Genomic DNA, 23,790 nt, shown 5'->3' on the forward strand with positions numbered 1-23,790 from the left:
GGAAATATTGAAAGGAAGACATTTTGATGACATTCAGGACATCAAGGGTAATATGATGACAGCTCTGATGGCCATTCCAGAAAAAGAGTTCCAAAGTTGCTTTGAAGGGTGGACTAGGCTCTGGTGTCAGTGCATAGCTTCCCAAGGGGAGTACTTTGAAGGTGACCATAGTGATATTTAATAATGAGGTATGTAGCACTTTTCTAGGATGAGTTTGCAAATTTAATTGTCTGACCTCGTATACACATATATATGTATATATTTAATTGAAGAGGAATTACATACATTGCTTATTTGGGAGAATAGCAACCTGACAATTCAGAAGAATTAGGGAAACAAATACAGGAAGATTCATTATTACAGGGAGGAAAGGGAAGAGTTTATATCCGAGATTAACATTTGTAAAGGATAAATTGTAAGGAAACTGAAAATCCAAGAAAAGAATGATAGAGTTGATTATCACTGCTATTGCTACCATTGCATATTTACATAATAGTTTATATTTTTCAAAGCTAAGAGAAAAGAAGTGACTTAGAACAAGATTATATGCTATCTAAGGGTCAGAAACAGGGAAAAACTCAGGACTTCTGACTCAATCCAGAGCCCTTTCCGTGGCATCATATTCCTTAGTGGAACCATGCAGATCCAGTCCTGTCCTCGAGCCTACAGAAATGGAGTGGGAAATGCCTAATAGAAGAATTAGTCTATCACTCAATCAAAGAGAGTTAACAACAGTTCCAAGGAATGTAAGGGTACCGAATGAACCAGAGTTGCTGTAATCGAAAAGATTACCATGTTTCTAGAATGTGGTGAACCTTTGCCTCCATTGCCTGCTGATTGATGTATGCACCAGGAAAATCACCAAAAGAAAAAGTTCTTAGGTACATAAATACTTTTCTTTAGCTCTCAAGAAACTGTTGATTGTGGTTATCTTCAGAGAGAGGAGAGCAGTAGATGTGGTTGGGAATCAGCAGTCTAGGAGTAGAAAATTTTTACTTTTTATTTTGTGCCTTTTAAGTTTTGTTACCTATGCATATATTTTTTTTTAAAAAAGTGTTAATAGAAGTTTCTGTATAATGGGATTATGAGCCAGTTTAAAATTTTTTTATTAAATATTACATAATACACAAACTATACTAACAAATTTCATGCCAAGAATTAACTAAGTAGGTTGATATTGACATTCAGAATGGATTTTCCATAGATCCACATAAAAGCAATATTTTATAACATGGTTAGAACAGCAGTGGCACTGTAAAACCATTATTTCCTTGTTTCTATGGGAAAGTGAATATTAAATTAGAGATAGGGATGTGGGAAAGTTCACTTTTGCAGTCTTAGAAAATCCTTATACATACATACATACATACATACATACATGTATGCATTTGCTCCTGGGATAGGAGGCAGCTCTTCTGAGTGAAAGAGGTACCCTGGCAACAAGTGGCAAGAGTGGGAATCAGATGTAAGTTCTTACTCGTATATCAATTGCTGTAGACAGGACTGTGCTGTAAGAGGGACTTGGAGGATCTTCACCCACTTAAAGCAGGGAGAAGCTAGCAGTAGTTGGTTGTATAACTGGTTTATTTGTAAATTTGAATTCTAGAACTCTTTGCAGTGATCAACTGGCACTTATTTTCACTCTAAATCCATTTTAGCCCTCTAATGATCGGTTTGGATGATGCGCTTTGTATACAATATTGCAGTTTTATAAGATCCCAGAACAACTATGGTGTGTAATTTGTGCAGTGTTTATACTCCTCTTGGAAAAGATGGAAAATGCATGTCTGAAATAGGAATGCACTGCTTTACTGGAAAATTATAAAATTGCTAAAGGAGTCTTGTTCATTGTGACATTGTTGAGAGGATTAATTTTTCTTGAAAAGTGCCAGAATACTCTAGATATCATGAAAATATTAAGGTCATGTGTTTGTGGCCTGTGAGTGAAAGAAGGACTGCCTACTGAGTGTTAGGCTGGGACTATACATCGTCATCCTCAGCAGGAGCCAAGTTTGTTCTTCTTCCGCTGTGTCTGGACAGTTACCAGGGCCTGTGGTGAATTTTGCAACCCAGTTTACAAAGTTCCAGAGAAAGTTGAAACATTTACATTCTGGGGTATGTTCGAGTGGTCTGATCTCTCTTGTTGGTTGGTTGGTTGTTTTGTGGTTTTTTTTTTTTATGGATGAGACTTTTTATATTTAGAGGAATTATAAAAAATGATTAAATGTGATGGGAAGGGAAAGAATTTTTATAATTCTTAATAATCTGTCTTTGTTTTCTAGTTCTTTTGAAAACAGATCTACACCTATGTGAAATTATGTACGGCATTCATTTGAGAACCAGAAAATAGCCCTTCCACTGCAGAGTTTCTGGGCATTCAGAATAGTTTGGTATACCTTCCATTTACTGTATTCAGTGATTATAAGACATGTTTTTTTCACATTTAAAAAAATGTCTAAAATAGGGATAAATCTTGTAAACATTATTGGCCTGGATTGAAGTCAGATTACTTCAGAGAAGATTTGCATTTACCTCAACCCATCATTTGCACTACTACCAACCTGAGACCATTTTCAATTAAATTCTCTGTTTGGAGAGGTGGTTTTTGTTATTGTTTTTACACCGCTGGTAGTATGAATTCAGACTACAAAGCTGTGTAAGAACTATCTTTTGGATACAATTCCCTCTACTGGTGCCCAGTACTATAAAGGTAGGAGCTTTCAAGTTTCCTTGCTATCTTTTTCTGCGTGGTGAGTTTCTTTTCCTATTGATCCTACAACACTGTATATGTAGCCTTTCTGTTGTTCCAGCTTTACATGAGAGGTCTGTGTGTGTGTGTGTGTGTGTGTGTGTGTGTGTGTGTGTTACATAAAAGAATAATGCATCTTATAATAGTGGCTTAAGTTTGATAAAAGACCCATCAGACACTTGTTTAGGCCCTTAGTTACTATCCTTTTTCAGAACTTGTTTACTCTTATTGTAGACACGCTTCTACTAAATTTGATGTCATTGTTACACTTTTTTTTTTTTGCTCATTCCTTATCAGTGATCTTCAGACTTTAATTTGCATAAGAATCAATTGGGGAGTTGAAAACTATATATTTCTGGGCCTTTTCCCCAGAGATTCTGTTTCCGTGGACCTGGGTGATGCCCAGGAATCTACATTTTTAATAAATACCAAGTGACTGAAGGATCACCCTTAGAGAAAAACAGCATACTTTGTATCTAAGTGAATACTCATGGGTGCAACTGCCATCTGTATATACTGATGACTTACAAATCCTTATCTTTAAACTATTCTTCTTGGATGCCAAACTCATCTATACAACTGACATGTTTCTGTTCAAGGCAGAATTCACTATGATCCAGGCTACCTAGGCTCAAGTGCTAGCCCAGCCACTTAACAGCTGTGTGACCTTAGACAAAATTACTTAACATCTCAGTTGCCTCATGTAAAATGAAATTAATATAAATACCTCATAGGGTTACCTTGATGATTCATTCGATCAATACATGTAATATTCTTTGACGGGGGCCTGGCATATAATCACATATAAGTGTTAGCTGTTTTTATGTTATTATTGTCCCACAAGCACCTCAAACATGTCTAAAATGAACTTTTTATACCACCTCCACCCCCTTCAAAATCTGTTTTCTGCCTTAACTACAGCTTTATTTCATTTCTCCCTATCATGAATTTTCCTCATTCAAGTCATAAGTTCTATGAATTCAACATACTAATTATCTTTAATTTGTCCCCTTCCTTCCATTCCCAGGTCTTTATCGGCTTTCACAGTGAGTTCTGGAATAGCCTCCTACCTGGACTTCTAGCCTCTGGTTGTTTTTCTCCATTCTAATCTCACAGACATCTTCATCAAAGGCAATGTGATCCTGCTGCTTTTCGGCTGGATAGCTCTAATTGCCTGCGGGATGCACTCCAAATGCCTGTGCCTAGTAGACAGGGTTCCTCAGATCTGGTGTCTGCCTCCTCTCCTGCAACACTCAGGCACATTTGCAATCTTCCGGCTTTATACATTGCTTGTAGTAACTTGCCCAACACACCAGGCCCTCTCTTGCGTTCATAACTTTATGTAAATAAACAATATAGCATGGTAGTTAAAAGTGTGAGCTTTAGAGCCAGACTGCCTGAGCTTAAATCCTGACTTTGCTATTTAACTAGCTGTGTGACCTTGGGCAAAAAACAGTTTTTTGTGTGCCACAGTTTCCTCATCTTTAAAATGGAAATAACTGCACTTCATAGAGTTATGTGGATTTTAATAAGTTAATTCACATAAGTGGTCAATAAATGTGAGTTATCGTTTTTATCAATAAATGTGAGGTATGCTATTTCTTTTTCCTGTACACTTGATCTTGTCCTCTACCCATTCTTGCACTTTCTTTGGCCTATCAGATTCTATTCATTCAGCCTTCATATTTCAGTTTAAGAACTAGCTCCTCCAGGAAGCCATCTCTGAAATGCCCAGACTCGGTTAGATGTCCCTGCTCTGGGTTCCCATAGCACCCTTTGTAGTATAATTAAGCTATGAATGCTTTAAGGACTGCCAGAGACTGTATTTTTCATCCCTGAATGGTTAATGAATGAAACTTGTTTTGTTGTTTCTTACTTGCTATAAACTGGGAAACCAATTAAAAAGGGGAGGGGTGTTCGGCTAGAGACAAGTAAACAGACAGCTCATAAGCAGTTCGGAAGAGAAGAGATAGCAAGAGGTGAAAAGACAGAAAACAAAATCTGTATGTAGCAGTCTAGAACGTTCAGTGAAGGGACAGGTATCAGTGTGGTTCTTTAAGTATCATTGTGCATAATTAAAATGCTATGATGGTATACTTAAATCATCCCTAAGGTTAAATTGTGTTGAGCATACTCTGCCTAAAAGGAAGGAAACTAGGTTAAACACTTTAGAAATAATTATTTTAAAACCAGTTGAAATAAATTTTGGCAATTAAATGGGTAAGCTTTAGTTATTTGTCCAACAGGCAGCCCTTGGGCTGCCTGACTAACCAGTACACACCCATAATTAATTCTGATTATTAATGTGCCCAATCTGTTTGTGGGGGTGGGAGGATGTACAGGCTAAGAAGTGCATTGGTTGCAACTAATCTGAGTACCGTTAACTTTAAAGTTGATTATTTGTTGACTCTATTTCTAAATTCTTTCTACGTTTAGTAAGTTTGCTATCAACCTTTGTAAAGAAGAATGGTTAGAAGCAAAGTTCAACAGATAGATATAATAAACATTATAAGAATGTTGAGACCCTTTCAAAATCACAGGAAGTTAGAACTTTCTGAAGAAATATTATATTATAGTAATACTTTAAGATCCTAATAATTAAGATTTACTTATATATTAAATTACAACACTGCATACAAAAGTACCAAGGTACAATATGTGATATTTTAGAAACTGAGAACAGTATTAATAGAATTGTTGAGTTTAACCATGACAAACATTAGCTTAGGGGAAGTAGGGAAAAGTTGTTGACCTAACAAATTAGTTTCAGGGGATTCATTTTACAAATATTTTTTTGGATGAGGTCCTGAGGATATATATAATGCCACTTTGCAGAGCATAGCAGTTTGGACTGTAGGCGCTTACTGAAGAAATAAACATAATTGCCTTTCCTGAGTTTATATTGACAATAGGAAGCATAAGACTCTTAAAAATGAAAAGATGTAACTAAGTGCTCCAAAAAATATCCATATAAATATACTGTATATCTTCAGCTGTTTTCTATATCTGCAGAAATCTAGTTAGGAAATTATTTTAGTAAATTTGTTTCTTGTGAAACTGATATGTTTATTGTAGAAAATGTTTGAGGTGGTAGAAATAAGAAAATGAAAATCTGTTGTCCATCTGTTAACATTTTGATACACTTAGTCTTTTATTTAGGCTTATCTTTGTTCTTTTTAAAAATTGAACTATAATTATATTTTATATGCTTCTGTATTCACTTTATATTAAATCAGGAGCATTTTCTCATAAACTGAATATTCAAGATAAATTAGAGGTAAAGATGATGGGGAGTCTAATCATTTAAGTGATCTCAGACATTTTTAAGTTCTAACCTTATTGGATTCAGCTTCAGTAAGGAAAAATTAACTTTCTAATTTTAGATTAAAGTTTGTAAGTCTAGTTATTTTAAATTCAGCAATTGATAAGTTTGCTTGGAAATTAGTTAGCTCTTATAGCATACATTGAGTTGAATTGTGTACACATAACAATTAGATGCTGTATTTCCCCAGGTATAAGACGCTCCCATGTATAAGACACACCTTAATTTGGGGGCCCGAAATTTGAAAAAAAATGTGTTACATAAAGTTATTGAACTCAAGTTTTATTCATCATAAAATTCATACAACTCCTCTTCACTGTCAAAACTCCCAACTATAGCCAGTCTCGGATTGTTTTCTCAGTTGGAGGAGGACCAAACTTACGTTCAGCAGCACGATTTCCATTCATTTTTGCAAACTGGGTCACTTTTAACTTGAATTCAGCACTGTACAAAAATCTTTTCTGAGCCATTTCTGAGCAGAACGTGGCAAAACATAACCTAATATACCGATAACAAGTGCAAAACAATGAGCGCAAAGACAACAAGTGCTAAAAAGCGGGAAATGCAAGTAAAAAAGTCTACAACCACTATATAAGACGCACCCAGTTTTTAGACCCCAAATTTTTCGAAAAAAGGTGCATCTTATACATGGGGAAATACAGTATAATTTATAAAATATTTGTAAAAAAATGACTTTACTTTGAACTCTTTAAAAAGCTAGGTATTGTACTCATAATTATATTACTCTTCTATTCAAACTCTTTTAAAAGAATGAGTTTGAAAAATACTCAATAAAAATTTAATAGTTATGAAATAAAACCAGTTTTACTGGATGTGCTGCTGATTCACACCCTGTGTTTGTTTTTTCTCCTCTCATTGTCTCGTGTTGGTCTTTTTTTAATAGCGAGATTGCGGACTACTTGACAGCAGAAGCCATACCCTGTGTGTTTCTTATTTCTGTTGTACAGGGCATAGCACATTAGTCGTAGATACTAAATAATTACTTCTTGTTCTCACTTTGACTCCTTTGTTACCACTTTCTCCTGCTTTTTTCTCCCACTTCTCTGATTACTCCTCATTGTTCTCCTTTGAGGGTTTTTATTTCTTCACTTGCTTCCTAAGTGCTAGTGGTCTTTAGCATTCCAAGTTAAACTGTTTTTCTCTCCTAAATCTATAATTCTTAGCCTTTTAAAATCTGCCTCATTATGTCTGAGGGCAACACAGTGCATTGATAGACAACAGTGGCTCTCTAATGGACAAAGACATTGACTGTCTCACACACACACATACACACACACACACACACACACACACACACACACACACACATTGAAAATTGCTAACCTTTACACTTCCTTTGGTGATTCTAATTGATAATCAAATCTGTATCTCTAGATCCCGACTAGACTGCTCAGCTAAATACCAGATCCATATTTCAGCCCATCTGCTGGATAGCTCTGTGCCTGAAAGCACTTCAAATTCGACATACCTAAAACAGAATTCATTGTTTTCCACCGGACTTATTTTCCTTTTATATTATTCCTTATTTCCATTAATGCCACCACCATCTCCCCATTTGCCCAAGTAAAAATTTGGAGAATGTTGGGCCGGCCGAGTGGCGCGATGGTTAAGAACTGGCTTGGGACGCCAGAGGGCCCCGGTTCGGATCCCACATATGAGGGCCAGTGACACTGCCCTCCACAGCTAAGATGCTGAACAACAGCTCAACCTGGAGCTGGGCTGCCGTGAGTCACCGGCGACGGCGTAGGCTGCAGCCCCTGTGGCAGTGGGTTGCCATGGGCTACCGTATGTAGCCAGCAGCCAGCATGAGCGGCCAGCAGCCAGCGTGAGTGGCCAGCCAGCAACTGATCTGCCTCGCCTGGAAGAGCACAATGATGGTGCCAACTTGGGCCAGTGAAGCAATGTCCTCCACAACTAGACTGAAGAACAAAAGGACAGCAACTTGTCTGTTCCCCTTCCCCCAACTCCCCAGCACTGTTCCCATCCCTACAAGTCCCAAATAAAAAAAAATTTAAAAAAAAAAAATTTGGAGAATGTTTTTTATTTTTCCCCTCCCCCACTTCACGTATCTAGTTGGTTCTTAAACCCTTTCAATTGTATCTTCTAAGTATGTTTCGTGTTCATCTTATCCACTTCAGTTTTCATTTAGGCCCATATTTTTCCTTAATTACTTTAGTAACCTCTTAATTTGTCCCCGTGCCTATAATTTCTTCCCCCTTCAATCTGTCTACCTCAAAATCATCTGATAAACTTGTCAGAATGCAAACCTGATTATGTCATTCCTTTATATCCTTCATTACCTCTCCATTGCCTAATCCTTTAAAATATGAATGCCTTAATGTGATATACAAAATCCTTTGTGGTTTGGCCCTCCCATACCTTTTTAACAACCTCTTAACTGCTACTAGCTTTTATTCACTGTGCTTCAGTCAGATTCACTAGGGCCTATCATGTCCCTCAATGGCTATACATTCTATCTCCACTAATTATGTATTTCCAAATTTTATGAACCTCTTACGCCTCTTATTATTTGCTTGTTTTGGTCTCTGTCTTTCATATCCTTGTTCAATGTCTGGGAAGCCTTGGTTAAACAGTTTATATTTAAGAGTGGGGCACTAAAAAACTGATTGAAAACTTCAAATCCATCCAACTCATTCATTGTATCATCTTTAGTATCTTTGTTAACTTGGGCTATCATGTTTCCCTGATAAGATCTTCCCATCTCCACTTGGATGTATAGACTACCAATATTCTGGGAACTGAATCTTCCTGCTTTCAGTCTAGTACCCTTCCCTCACTGTGCAGAGTGTACCCCAATCCAGAGATACTCTATAATTCCCTCTTTCTAGAAAAAGGCAAAACAAAACTCCCAGTCTTCTTCCCAGATGGGAGTAAAGCTGTCTTCTGGCTGCATAAAGAGAAGAAGGGGATTTGGGCATATAATTTACTTCTAAATTAAAATTTCATCCTGTTCTCTAGTTTTCAGCTCTATCCTAACTACTACTTACAAAGTTGCAGCTAATTCCTGAGCCATTTGGAGGTTCTGCGAGGTAAACTTGGAGGTCATTTTTCTTACTTGGGATAGGAGCCTGCCTTTTTGCATTAGCTAAGTCTGTAACTACTTGTACGTCTGTTTTCTATTTTCCAAAGTTTTGTTATTGTCAGACCTCTTCTGATCTTTGTCTTTGCAAGTTTGTCTTTTTAAAAAAAATTGTTTTAATATTATTTAAGTGGGTTTCCAAGAGGGAGTAAAAGTCAGTATGTATGTTCACTCTGCCATATATTTTCATCTGACAAAACTGAAACTCCATAACTTCTCAGTTGTCCCTCCCCACTCCTCTCAGCCATGGTTCTCTTTTCTGTTTTCTCTAAGTTTGACTGCTCCAAATACCTCATGTAAGTGGAATCATACAGTGTTTGTCTTTTTGTGGCTGGTTTATTTCATTTAGCATAAAGTCCTCAGTGTTCATCCATGTTGTAGCAGGTGTCAGAATTGCCTTCATTTTTAAGGCTAAATACCGTTCCATTGTATCTATATACATTTTGTTTATCTGGTCAGCCATTGATGGACATTTAGGTTACTTCCACCTTTTGGCTAGTGTGAATAATGCCATTATATATATTTTTTTAATTTTTTTTTTTTTAAGATTTTTATTGGGGAATTGGGGGATGGGAACAGTGCTGGGGAATTGGGGGAAGGGGAACAGACAAGTTGCTGTCCTTTTGTTCTTCAGTCTAGTTGTGGAGGACGTTGCTTCACTGGCCCAAGTTGGCACCATCATTGCACTCTTTCCAGGCGAGGCAGATCAGTCGCCGGCTTCTGGACGGCTGCTCACCGCGGCTGCTGGCCGCTCACGCTGGCTGCTGGCTACATACGGTAGCCCATGGCAACCCACTGCCAAGGGGCTGCAGCCTACGCCGTCGCCGGCGACTCATGGCAGCCCAGCTCCAGGTTGAACTGTTGTTCAGCATCTTAGCTGTGGAGGGCAGTGTCACTGGCCCTCATATGTGGGATCCGAACCGGGGCCCTCTGGCGTCCCAAGCCAGCACTTAACCATGGCGCCACTCGACCGGCCCAATAATGCCATTATTAACATGGGTGTACAAGTATCTTTTTGAGACCCTACTTTCAATTCTTTTGGAGATATATATGTAGAAGTGTCATTGTCTTTTATGGCATTGACATTTTTAAAAAGAAAATAGTCCACCCCACCTTATAAAAAAATAGAATGTTTTTCATTTCGGGCTTTTGTGATGTTTCCACATGTTGAGAATCAGATTATGCATTCCCGGCCAGAATGCTACATAGGTGACATGTGTTTCTCAGGGTTTCTCATCCAGATGCACACAATGTCCTTACCTGTCATGGGTGATACCCATTTTAATCACCCTATCAAAGTATTATTTTATTTCTCTACTATATAGCTACTACTATTTTTTCTTACATTTTATAAGCAGTCTGTGGAGCAGATATTTTAAGACCATACAAATATCCCACTCCTCATCAAAGTTTCTACCCCTGAATGTATGTAGCATTGCTGTTTCTTGCCTAAATCAATCTTTACTCTGATAGCTATAAAATGATTTTTTTTCACATCCAGCAAGGGCTATTTTAAAGTTAATTATGATTTATGTTAAATGGGTCAATTTGAATGTCAAATGATCAATATATTAAATTTAAATTTCCTGATAGTGTTAATACACTGTACATGATAGTTACTGAAGCATAATGATTAAACTGCTTCTGAAATTCTGGAATTGAATAGTTATGGTATTCCTATAAAGTCATTGCATATTTTTCAAAGGTGAATATATAGTGTGCTATTTCAATTTCAATGATATGTCAGATTATATGTTCAGAGAAATCTGTCCTGGTAAAAAACACACAAATGCTGCATAAAATGCTGAAGACATCTTTTTTAAAGCATGGCTGAGCTGCCAGCAAAGTAAGGGGAAAATATGAGACTGTACATAATGAGAAAGCCCAATACTGTAGGAGTAAATGAGTCCTACAACCTCCTTTATCCCTGAGAGTACCTTCTGACCCCTCATGGCCTAGAACCTGGGTTTACAACAGGTACTCTTGCTTACATGGGGCAAGAGACAGCGTCTGAGCCTGGGTGTGGTGAGCGATAAGTTTGCACATTGCAATATAAAGTCTGGATTCCCCAAAGGGTGAACTCTCCTGTGAATGACAGGAAAATAGCCTGCTCTTCAGAGTGATTCTGCCTGTTTCATCCTTGGCTTAGAATGGAGTGAACAGAATCTCTCCTGAGAAATCCTCATCACAATCTATACTCATGTGGGTTTGGAGTTGGAATTCACAGAAGCTTCTCTCATACATGCCCATGATTATGTCCCTTTCAGCTGTTCTCTGTCTTCTCTCTTTTCTCTCTTCTCTCTCTCATTGAACAATGCAGCAGAACCCCAAAAGTGCCAAAACTGTGTTAGTGATCTTTGCAACTTCCCCTTCATTGGAATACGTTTTATACAAATCAAGGCAGCTAAATGCCTCTGTCTTTTTAGAGATATTGGTAAAATATTTCTCCAGTTTTTACTTAGAGCCCTCTCTCTTCCCAGCACCCACATATGATTCCCTGGGACTGAGTCAGAGGTGAATTATAATGACAACTACCATACTCTCCTCAGAATCACTCCTTTCCCCCTCCACCAAAAATAAGGCTTTGATTTTGGGTGAAGCTTTTCATATCTTTCACCGCCCTTCAGAGGAGTTTTTCTTCTAGGATGCCTGGCTCTTTATGTAAATAGCTGCAAGTGGGCTTATGCACTTGTTTACAGCACAAGACTCATTGTTAAGGGTTAATCTGGGACCCCCTATTAAAATGACAACCCCTTAGCTCTATGACACATCATAACTTGTCTCATTTCTTTAATGTTTCCCTTTCTTTTTTCTTCACCTTTTTTTCATCCTACCAGTGGGTTGTTAACTCTGCTTATGCCCAGTTTAAAATGTGTTTACACATTTAAGTAAACTTTAGTCTAACTTTTAAAATACTGGCATCTTCTGAGTAGTCAGTTCATATACATTAAAAACCTCAAATTTGAACCTGATTTTTAATTGGTGCAAAATCCAATTTGTAAAATACTGGGTTGTTGGAAAAGTCATGATGCAATTTTGCAACAAAAAACAAAAAATACGTCATGACTTTCCTTTTGCCACCTTTTGGCAGCTCATTGGCAGTTCAGCTCGGGCTAGGCATCGAACCGCTGTTGCTCAGAGCTCAAACTCTTGAGTGAGCTCTTAACCAACTGAGCCACTCAGCCAGCCCGAGTCATGACTTTTCCAACAGCCCAATAGTATATTTGGGACAGATGGAGCAGATTGCCTCCCATGGACTTCAGCATGTAATGACCAATGGCAAATTTTCATTCTTTCCATTATTGGAGAAACTCCCCGGGAGCTAAAAACTGACTTCGATATCTTGAGTAACTCAAAGGTTCTTGGGATAATTTCAACCACATATACATGAAGATGTACATGTACATCTTTCTCTGAAGATGTACAGCCATCTTCAGAACTTCTGTGCTTTGAGGCCCAACTTCTACTTCATTGTGAGCCAGCTGTGACTAACTTTGCTCTCTTGTTTTTTTGAGGGAACAGCAACTTAGATAGATGCATTCTCCATGAGGAACAGACAGTGTCTGAGCAACAACAACTCAGAGGGATGGAGACATGGTTAGTAAATGGTAGCTGGTGCTGACAACAATAGCAAAAACGGTTGCCTCTCAAGAGCAAAGAGCAACAAGTATTTTAGCAAAGCTTTTAAGGTTATATAATCTCTAAATTAGGCCAATCAGAATGTTATAGAAGACAGCCAATCATGGCAATGGCTAAAGAAAAACTTCCTTTTGAGTTCAGAAGTGTGTTTTCTGCTCTCCCAGGAAATATAGTCATGGGAAGTGCCTTCCTTTGCCTTGTGAATTATGAAGGTAGTGAAATCACTGAGCGCTTGCAATTCTCAAGAATCAAAATAGGCTAATTATACAAATTTAAATATATTATTTAAATTTACATTTTAAAACAAGCTTTTGTTCTTAAAATTGCACTGGTGAATTTTTGTGTGTGTGAGTAATTATAACTCTGTGTTTTCTAATGTGGTTATGAATTTAATTAACATTGACTTGACTCTATTAAATAGAATACATTTCTAAAACATTTAAATTACAGAAAGGAAAATAGAATGATTTGGGAAAGTTAGGTGAAAAAATTACCTCCTAATATGATTAAAAGAGCTCTCTTACAAACAACCCAAAAAGGAAAAAGCCCAGAATGACAAAATAAGACTATTTTAGAGTCTTCAGATTTGGAACCCTTCTAAGCTAGATGATTAGAATGCTAGTGCATTAAATGGAGTTGTATCTTACTCAAGGATTAGATTCAGAAGTTGAATATATCCAGAATTACCCTTTAAAATTCCTTAGGAAGCCAGTACATTGTAATTCAGCAGTCAATATTAGAGAATTGGATTATATGGATGGCTTGTTTTAAAAGCTGTGTTGTCTTTTAGAATATGTATTTTCTGTTTGAACCCTAGAGTCACTCTGTTTATAGAGAGGTGCTCAGATGAGAAGACTTACATGAACTTAGGATCAACTGAGAAACCAGCAAATTCACACAACCTGTGTAATGCTCACTCCAGGGCATATGCTCATTGCAAATCAGGCAGAATTGTCCATACTGTTCATACAGTAAATAGTCATTTTTCTTTCTTTTATTGCTGAGTTTGTTATAGCTGAATTTGTGATAATTAAGTTCATAAAGATACAACTCCACAGTGAACGATTTGGTATTTATGTTAAAGTTTCACTGGAATATTTGTCTAATGTTTTTGTCATTCAAATAAGAAAGAATGATGGTATACTATATCATTGCTTTCTTCTCTACAGATAATGGATTCTGAGTTAATGCATAGTATAGTAGGAAGCTATCTCAAACCTCCAGAAAGAGTGTTTGTTCCATCATTCACCCAGATTGATGAATCATCTCAGAATCACCACTCTGTGAACTTTGGAGTAACCGCTCCTAAAATGCTTCATAGTCCAAATAGCCAAGGTAAAGTTAATATAAAACCTTACTTAAAATTAGGGGAATGGTACAAAGTATGTTATATAAAACTTCATTTTTATGTAGAAAGTAATGTAATTGTGTATTTAATCTTAATAAAACTACTAATTTTGATTCTGTTGCTAAAAATTTCAACAAACTTAGACAACTCACTTTTATATAATTATAAGTGTTCAAAGTTTCTCATTTATAATATCAAGCAATTTTTTTTTCAACAGCTCTTATTTTAGCCTTAAAAAGTCTTCAGGAAAAGATTCATCGTTTAGAGTTAGAGAGAACACAAGCTGAAGATAACCTGAATATTCTTTCCAGAGAAGCAGCACAGTATAAAAAGGCCTTGGAGATTGAAACAAATGAGAGAAATCTGGTACACCAGGAACTGATAAAGCAGAAAAAAGGTGAGAAAATTCAGTAGGTTTCAGAAACAAGGAGTTACTAAACTTTAAAATTAGAAAATAATAATCCTAGTCTAAGCAGATTTACTCAAATATATTTGTTCTTATATATACATTCAAACCTTGAGGCCTTGTTGTCAAACATTTTCATGTTTATAGGAAATGGATCTTTGTTTGAACTTCTATTATATCTGTTATTACAATTCATAAATTTTTGAGATTAAAAGTGTCCACGAAAAAACATCCATCCTAAGAGAAAGCTTATAAGAGTTTATTTGAACCAAACTGACAATTACCGGGAAGAAAAATCTCAATGGATTGAGAAAATGCTCCGCAAAATTGCAATTTGCAGCTTATTTTATACATGGAACCAAGGAGGAGGGTTATATGAAATCCACTGGTGGTAGATGAAGGGGTGGGAGAAAGCAAAGCAGGGAAATCTCTGGGATTGGATAAAAGTAAATTAGAGAAACAGGTACTTCTTTTACATTGGTGGGTACAGGATAGTTATTAGTTTACTTTCAGATGTTAATCAAGGGACAAGAATAATAATGAAGGATTTTGTAGTTTCCTGCTTTGGTTCAGAAAAAGGGATTACTGACATTCCAAGGATGTCATTTTAGGTGCAAAAAGACAATAGACAGGCTCACAGGTTTAACCTGTGGCCCCTTTTCCATCCACAAAAGAAAAATTAAGTTTTTGGACAAGTTGTATTTAGAAATTGGTATATTTTCAGAATACCAACAAAATCCAGTTTAACCTATATGTAATTGTGTTGACAAAAAATATCCAGCCTAAGAGAAAACTTATAAGAGTTTATTTGAGCCAAACTATCAACAATTGCTGGGAAGCAAATCTCAATGTATTGGGAAAATGCTCAGCAAAATGGCGGTTTGCAGCTTCTTTTATACATAAAATCAAAGGAGGAAGGTTACATGAAATCCATTGGTGATAGATTAAGGGGGTGGGAGAAAGCAAAGCAGGGAAACCTCTGGGAGTGGATAAAAGTAAATTGGAGAGACAGGCACTCCTTTTACACAGGTGGGTGCAGGATAGTTAACAGCTTTTTTACAGCACAAAGAGATGGTAATCAGGAGATAAGCATGATAAGGAGGAATTTTGCAAGTTTCCAGCTCTGGTCCAGAAAAAGGATTACTGACATTCCTAAAATGTTATCTTAGGTGCAGAAAAACAGAGAGGCCCACTGAAAAGGCACAGACTAACTTTATGAAGGAAACTAAAGATGTGACTTCCCACCATGGCCCACTTGGTTATGAAAGTTTTTTTATGCTCACGCCATCATATGTGGTTATTTTCAATCTCATTAGCTTGTCAGGTTTAACCTGTGGCCCTTTTTCCGTCCACAATTGAAATACTTTGTAGTTTCAGTTAACACTAGTTTTTAAAATTTGAAAATGTAAAGCAACATTAGTAATTAAACAATATGAAAAACAAAAATGAATAAAAATTCTAATTAGCTTGAGAGGTTAATTAGAGGAAATGGACAGGTAGGTGAAGGTTCTGTGGAAATTATGAAAAGGACATCTGGACACAAGTTTTAGAGATTTAGAACATAAGTTTTTTATATAATTTCACTTGAAAACATTGCTTTCTTTCTCTTTGTAACACTACACTCAGTGCTCATAAACAAGGTTCAAGTTTCTGTTTCAACTTATAAATAGAATGAAAACATGGGGAGAAAAAATTTTCATAGGTAATTGGACAAAAATAGAAGAAAGATCTGAGGAAAGTAAAAAAAGCAAAGACTGAAAAAGAGGTTGTTAACACCTCATGGAATTAACGGTGCTGTCCGTAGTCAAGAGCAGAGGAAAATGGGAATGGTAGAATGCACATACCTGAATTTCTTGCAAGAGCAGAAATGTATTGATAGGGAAGAGATTTTAGGTCCTCTATTTTTCCAGATAACATCCTTTCCCAGGAACAGCCAGGATTTTTATCATCCTATAAGTCACTGACATCTTCCCTTTCAGATGTATGCCCTCTGGGTTTTTACGGGGAGGTAATGTTAAACAACTTATATATAATGAATGAGATAGTCACAAAAAATGTTCATAAGTCTGGGAGAGTCAGTACTTAGAACTAAAGAAGGCTTGAACTGTTAGCTCTTGATTGAATTCACATAATGCATTTCTTGTGATAACTAAATCTTATAGATAATCAACTAATTGACTCATGATTACTTTTTTTCATAGATATAAGTATACAGTTAAGCTCAGCTCAGTCTCGCTGTACTCTCCTAGAGAAGCAACTAGAATATACAAAGAGAATGGTTCTCAATGTAGAGCGAGAGAAGAATATGATCCTAGAACAACAGGTAAACATTTTCTATAAGGAATATAGTATAATTTAATATGATTTTGAAAAATAATGATTGTATGGTGACAGATGGTAAATAGACTTATTGTCGCGACCATTTCACAGTGTATTCAAAGGTCAAATCACTATGTTATACACCTGAAGCTAATATAATATTGTATGTCAATTATACCTCAATTAAAAAAACTGAGATATAAACTATATGACACAAATTAGATATACAGTAAAAGCTGGTAACGTTACCCTCAGGGGGAAATAAAAGAATATTAGCGTCATGGGAAAATTGTCATAATCTTAAGTAAAGGAGGATATAAAGATGTATATGGGAGATTTCCACTTACAGTGATGCAGACTACGGTATTTGGACCAACCTTTCTATAGAGGAAAACAAACAAAAAACTGGACAGAATAGTAAAAAAGAGAGTGAGATACAGCAAGAGAGGAGACAGAAAAAAATTCACAAAGGCATTGGAGAATTAACAAGTTAATAAAAAAATCACCAATTCAAAATCTATGTGTAGAGTTAAATCCAGAAGGTGGGCCTGGTATTTCAGGCCCCATCCTTCTGAGGGCATTTCTGATTCCAGCACAGTCATTTGAGAAGCTAAATACCGTATTTCCCCATGTATAAGATGCACCCTTTTTCGAAAATTTTGAGGTCTAAAAACTGGGTGCGTCTTATACAGTGGTTGTAGATTTTATTATTTGTATTTGCAACTGAGGACGAGGCAATATATGAAGACAGTGATTCATCATCAGACGCAGAGGAGGACAAGCTAATGGTTGGGAGTTTTGACAGTAATGAGGAGTTGTATGAATTTTATGATGAATAAAACTTGAGTTCAATAACTTTATGTAACACAATTTTTTTCCAATTTCGGGCCCCAAAATTAAGGTGCGTCTTATACATGGGAGCGTCTTATACATGGGGAAAATACGGTAATGCTATTGATAGCCATCCTTATGGGGCTAAGGAAATTAGAGTCCAGGGCCTGTCAAGAGTAGGAACCTTATAAATTTTCTGTGCTCTGAGTTCTTTGTAAAGGTGAACAAGAAGGAAAAATACTCAGATTATAACTGCTCTAGGTTATTAGACTAACCCAGAAAATGTTAGTCTCTGAAATTGGATTGAAGTGATCCTGAATTGCTAATATTTGCAGGTACCTCAATTTATTTCTATGTAAGTCTTCTCATCTGAGCACCTCTCTATAAACAGAGTGACTCTAGGGTTCAAACAGAAAATACATATTCTAAAAGACAACACAGCTTTTAAAACAAGCCACCCATATAATCCAATTCTCTAATATTGACTGCTGAATTACAATGTACTGGCTTCCTAAGGAATTTTAAAGGGTAATTCTGGATATATTCAACTTCTGAATCTAATCCTTGAGTAAGATACAACTCCATTTAATGCACTAGCATTCTAATCATCTAGCTTAGAAGGGTTCCAAATCTGAAGACTCTAAAATAGTCTTATTTTGTCATTCTGGGCTTTTTCCTTTTTGGGTTGTTTGTAAGAGAGCTCTTTTAATCATATTAGGAGGTAATTTTTTCACCTAACTTTCCCAAATCATTCTATTTTCCTTTCTGTAATTTAAATGGTCACTCTTTAATACAGCTTTCACTGATGATGTTTTCCTTGAAGTGTTATATAAAGATGCACAGAAGAGTTTGTTTTATTGATGCTAATATATAGCACATCTTTTTTTTGCACATTATATTTGTTCTTTAAAACTATTTGATTTTCTTGGTTTTTGCTTGTAAGCACCTAAAATATGTACATGTATGTACATGTTTCTTATGACAGATTTATATTGTGCTTTGAGTTCTCAGAAATTGTATTATTCTTGAGCCATTGGTATCACTTGCCAAATTCAGGTTTTGTTTTTATCCTTTCCAGGCCCAACTTCAAAGGGAAAAAGAACAAGATCATATGAAGCTGCAAGCAAAACTTGAAAAGCTTGATGTCTTAGAAAAAGAATGTTTTAAACTTACAACAACTCAGAAAAGTGCTGAGGTAAGCTTCTACTTATTTCTTTGAAGTAGTGATGCCAGGAATAAATCTTTAGCGTTAGGCATAATTGGCTCTGTGTATGAATATACAGTAAATCTTAGATTTATAAAACTTCGTTAACAACTTTTAGTAATCCACAAATATGAATTCCTGCCTATAGAGATAAAAAGTTCATGTATTATGTCACAGCATGAATAAGCTTGCCTTTTGATGTGAAATTGTAATTTTGGCTTCTTCTGAGATGGCAGAACATTTTCATTTGTCAGTAATTTACCTAAAGGATATTAAAAAGATTGTCTTTCACCACTTGCAGTTAAGCCTATCCTAGATCCTGTCCTGAAATGCCCTCCTTTTTCCACCCAAGTCCTGTCAATTCCATAGGACTTTCTCCAGGTCCTGCTGCCTCTATGAAGCTTTCCTTGAGTTCTCAAACACTCAGGAAACTCTTCCTTTGAAATACTACTGTTTAGTATTCTGAACCACACCAAAGATAGAAGATGAAATAATTGTGTGTGTAAGTGTGTACATGGTCCAGGTCAAGACACATTCATTGCTTTGTTGTTCTATTGTTTCATGTATGTTACTGTTGTTTCCCTTTGTGTACAGTATTAGCTCTTAAGTAACAAGGACCATATCTTATATTTCTAATATGTCTTCCTATTCCCTCCCTCCTCCAACAACTGTGACCTTATCATATGCACATGATAGACATTTATCGTGGTTTGTCTATGTTTTGAATGAAACACAGACCCAAGACTAAAAATGTGTGACCTTCTAGACCAGCAGTTCTCAACCTTTCACAGGGGTCGCCTAAGGCCATCGGAAAACACCTATTTTCGATGGTCTTAGGAACCGAGACACCGCTCCTCTATCCGTCTCCAGGCCCATATGCAGATACTCCCACATACGAGTACCCGGTGACCCCTGTGAAAGGGTCGTTTGACCCCCAAAGGGGTCACGACCCACAGGTTGAGAACCGCTGTTGTAGACCTTTAATAGCCCTCCAGTTTCATCATTATGGCTTTGTTGCTGAAGTTAATAACACCTACACATGTTCACTCTTTGCTTTCCCTTTGTTCTTACATGTAATAGCAAGTAATGGAGCATAAGAAGAAAGCCAATAAAAATCTTAGCATCTTTTGTTATTCTTTTTTCTTAGTTTCTGCCTTAATTTGCCAAACTATTAAGAATCAAGACTCCAAAGACTATTTGGAAAAGGAACAAAAGATATTTGGCTCTAGTTTTTATATAATAATCCCAGACCTTTTATTTTTTTGCAGGACAAGATTAAACACTTAGAGGAAAAACTTAAAGAAGAAGAACATCAACGTAAGCTATTTCAAGACAAAGCTTCTGAGGTAAATAGAGCACTATGTCATCTGTCACAATAAACTACTTGTTTTGTTATACTTTATTTTCATTAACTGAAGCCTATATTCTAGACTCTAATTTCTGTTTCCTAGCTTGTTAGTTTTGTTTCTTTTTGCTATGATAATGAAATTCTCAATAAGTCTGCCAGTACATTCATATACTTGAATGCATTGCCAAGAGGTCTTTTGAAATTTTGATAAATACATTTTTTTCCCCCAGTTAAAGGAACTCCTGGTTATAGATTATTTTCAGTTTGGTTGATATGTATTTTAAATAATTCATTCTTTTATAAACAGGAAATGATTGTAATTACCAATAGATTTAGTGACTTTCACAAACACAAAAAATTATATTTTGGGCTTTCTTTTCATTTTCAAAAAGCATTTTTATCCCTATAAACTGAGACCTTCCATTGAATGTTTTTGCAGAAGCTTGTTAAAAATCAATTTTATAAAGTTTTGTCTTCAATATTATAGCTTCAAACTGGACTTGAAATCAATAGGATTTTAATGTCTTCAGCATCAATTCCAAAAGGATCTAAGGAAAAGAAAAAATCTTCAAAGGTATGCAAACCTTTATGTTTATTTGGTAATATTTATTCACTCTTTTAATATTTATACCTATCCATTTCCAAAAAGAATTCAAAGAGATTTATAGTAAAAGACATGCAATATTGCTATGAAATGGAGATAAAAATATAAATCAAGTGATGATGGTTTTGGGTGTGAGGACAGAAAATTCCATAAAACCTCAACAGCAGGTGAGCACAAAACCTAACTGAGTTTGCGTGACAATGAAATCAAAACGGAGCATAAATGGACAGTATATCTGTTCATTTGTGAAATAACAATAAGCATTTCAATTTTCCTAGAAAGACAAACATTTTTCTAGTACTGAACTCTTAGAGAAATGTATTTTGTGATACTTTATAAAAGAGGCACTATAGAACACAATAAATGCTGACAACACAGTAGATCCTGGAGGCAGTTTTATGTAATACGTGCACAATAAAAAGAGAAGTGTTAAAGATCTGTGAAGTCGTTTCTTGAGAGAATTTATTATTTGTTCTTTCTATGCTACATCCTTCGGAATTGCCTAAAAATAAGAATTGGGGAGTTAGTACTTTCTAGATTGACCAATATTTTGTTTAGATGAGTTAATGTTTTGGATATATTGTATTAAACCTTAATTATCTATAATGGTCAGAAAGAAAATTTTAATCTCTTTTAACCTTATTCTGAAATTACAGTTTTGATGACCATCATTACTATTTATTCAATATGCATGTAGTGAGTGTTTCTGTGTGCCATTGCTATGGGAGCAGGGATGCTATTGGAAAATTCTGGCCACTGCCATAGGCTTACCCTGTCGATACAGTAATGGAGAGAACTTTGGCTACTCTTTTATTGCATAAATAAGAATTTCAATTTAATACTCTGGCTGTATTTTTCATAACTTTTGTCTCAGAATTTGCAAACTACTATAATGAAAAACATTTTCCCAATGCACCTTTATGTTGATTTTTTTGCTTATTTCCTTCCTTAAATATTTGTTTTATTTCTTATTTGTACAATGAGATTAGAAGCTGCAAAGCCAAATAGAAAATCACTACAAGTAATTTGCATGTGGGAAAAATATTGACTTATTTTTATATTTATGTTTTATGGCATCCTTTGATGAGTTAGTGGAAATTTTTTTTTTTTAATTTTCTATTCATTGTTAAAAATAAGGTACTGGGAGAAGTAAGGTAAAAGAAATAAAGGGGAAAAAAGTTAGCTCTTACAGGAGAAGAAAAGGAGTAATTAACAACAAATCACTTTATAAAAATAGTTGGTTCAAATCCCAAGTTCATAGAGTCTGCAAGTAATAATGCCTCCCTTTAAGAATGGCAGGAGCACTAATGTTGCAGAAGGTTGACTCAGATCTTAAGAGGCCTCTAGGAGAGTCCTGCTTATCTCACTGACACTTTCTCATATCCTGATTATATTTCTTTCAACTCATACATCTTGATTTACATAGACTGATACCTCTAGGTAGTAAAGAGATAAATAAGACAGCAATTTATAGAAGCAAATAAATATACAAATATTAGAGTAATAAAAACTGAGGAGAGATGTAAACAAAGTGTGGTTTTGTACAGACAAAGATTATGTGTGTGTGTGGGAGGGGTGTCATGCTAGAAGCAGTATTAAAGGTATGACAGCCTTGAAGAATTAATAGGCATGATAAATAGAGATGAGGAGAAATGTACTATGATCTGAGGATATAGTTAGTTTTTCCACGAACCCAGAAATAATTGGCTGGTACTGGGGGGGTGAGATGGTGTCATGATGAGAGTTAAAATTGAAAATATAGCTTGAGATGAGATTTTGACTGACCTTCATTACCGTGTTAAGAATTTGAACTTCTATTCTGTAAATAATTAGAAAACATTGAAGGCTTTTGAGAGGAGTAGGAACATGATTAGAGCTGTGCTTCTAGTTGATTACTGACAGTAGTATGAGATGGTGAACTTGGAAGTAAAGAATCAGACTGACTATCATAAACGAGATAATGGAAATGTTTCCTATGAGGTTTTTATTGTTCTCTTACAATGTTAGATTGTAATCAATCAGAGATCTCATTCTTAAAATTCTTAAAATTAACTTAAAATTATTTTGTTCTTAATTATAACTGCTTGAAATAGCATTAGACCAGACCAAGTAAATTCCATTACTTGAAATTCCTGTTACTAAGGTACAAAGCTTGAATGATTTGATTTCCAAGGTCACCAAGCAACTCTGAGTAAGAACTGACTCAAAACTGTTAGGATTTTTTTACCTCTAAGCCATTTTATTTCTTTAATTCTCCTTTAAAAAAAATGTTTTTTATAAAGATATCTAAATTTCCATTTAGAATTGGGAATATTTTGTTTTCTTTTCATTATGGAATAGTCATTTTTGTTGATTATTCTCTTGCTAAAGTATTATCTAGAGTAAGTTTTATCACTAAAACACCGTGTTCTGTGAACTTCCTCAATCATCAGCAAACTGAAACACATGGTCGTCCTACTTCAATTCCTCCAACAAAAATAGTGAAACAATTTAAATTATTAAGAGCTTAAGAATGTAGTTTAGCAGTGTGTTTTTAAAAATGTTTTATGAAAGGATATATATATATATACGAGTATAACAAAAAAATGTCTGTCTGCTCAAAGGATAACAATAAAATTAATACTGGCATACTCCCCATCCAGCAAGAAATAGAATATTGCCAGCACTGTTGGAACCGTAAAGCAAAATTAATTTTAGACTGTAATAAAAAATAAAAAGCATTTATTTGAGCAAAAAGGAGCTGTAGCCTGGGAGACAGATTCAGGTAGCAACTTAAATTGTGTGCCACCCAGATAAAGGGGAGGCTACTTTTTTTTTTTTTAAGATTTTTATTGGGGAATTGGGGGGATGGGAACAGTGCTGGGGAATTGGGGGAAGGGGAACAGACAAATTGCTGTCG

At 35.7% G+C, this 23,790-nt stretch overlaps 1 protein-coding gene across 6 annotated transcripts in view; it reads left to right on the plus strand.

The window, feature by feature from the left end:
• CEP57L1 (centrosomal protein 57 like 1) overlaps window positions 1-23,790 on the plus strand; it is a 55,999-nt gene that overhangs the window by 26,755 nt on the left and 5,454 nt on the right. For 2 of the 6 annotated variants that reach the window (XM_019658991.1, XM_019658993.1), the window contains 7 exons: window positions 12,715-12,789; window positions 14,001-14,166; window positions 14,397-14,576; window positions 16,787-16,908; window positions 18,814-18,930; window positions 20,208-20,285; window positions 20,775-20,861. In XM_019658991.1, the coding sequence (XP_019514536.1) occupies window positions 12,787-12,789; window positions 14,001-14,166; window positions 14,397-14,576; window positions 16,787-16,908; window positions 18,814-18,930; window positions 20,208-20,285; window positions 20,775-20,861 (753 nt within the window). In that variant the 5' untranslated portion in view covers window positions 12,715-12,786. Of the gene's footprint in view, window positions 1-12,707; window positions 12,790-14,000; window positions 14,167-14,396; window positions 14,577-16,786; window positions 16,909-18,813; window positions 18,931-20,207; window positions 20,286-20,774; window positions 20,862-23,790 lie in introns of all 6 variants that reach the window. The other 4 variants (XM_019658992.1, XM_019658994.1, XM_019658988.1 and 1 more) reach the window with 2 other exon arrangements.

Source organism: Hipposideros armiger, unplaced genomic scaffold (genome assembly GCF_001890085.2).
Source record: "Hipposideros armiger isolate ML-2016 unplaced genomic scaffold, ASM189008v1 scaffold_292, whole genome shotgun sequence".
In the NCBI taxonomy this organism is placed as follows: Eukaryota; Metazoa; Chordata; class Mammalia; order Chiroptera; family Hipposideridae; genus Hipposideros; species Hipposideros armiger.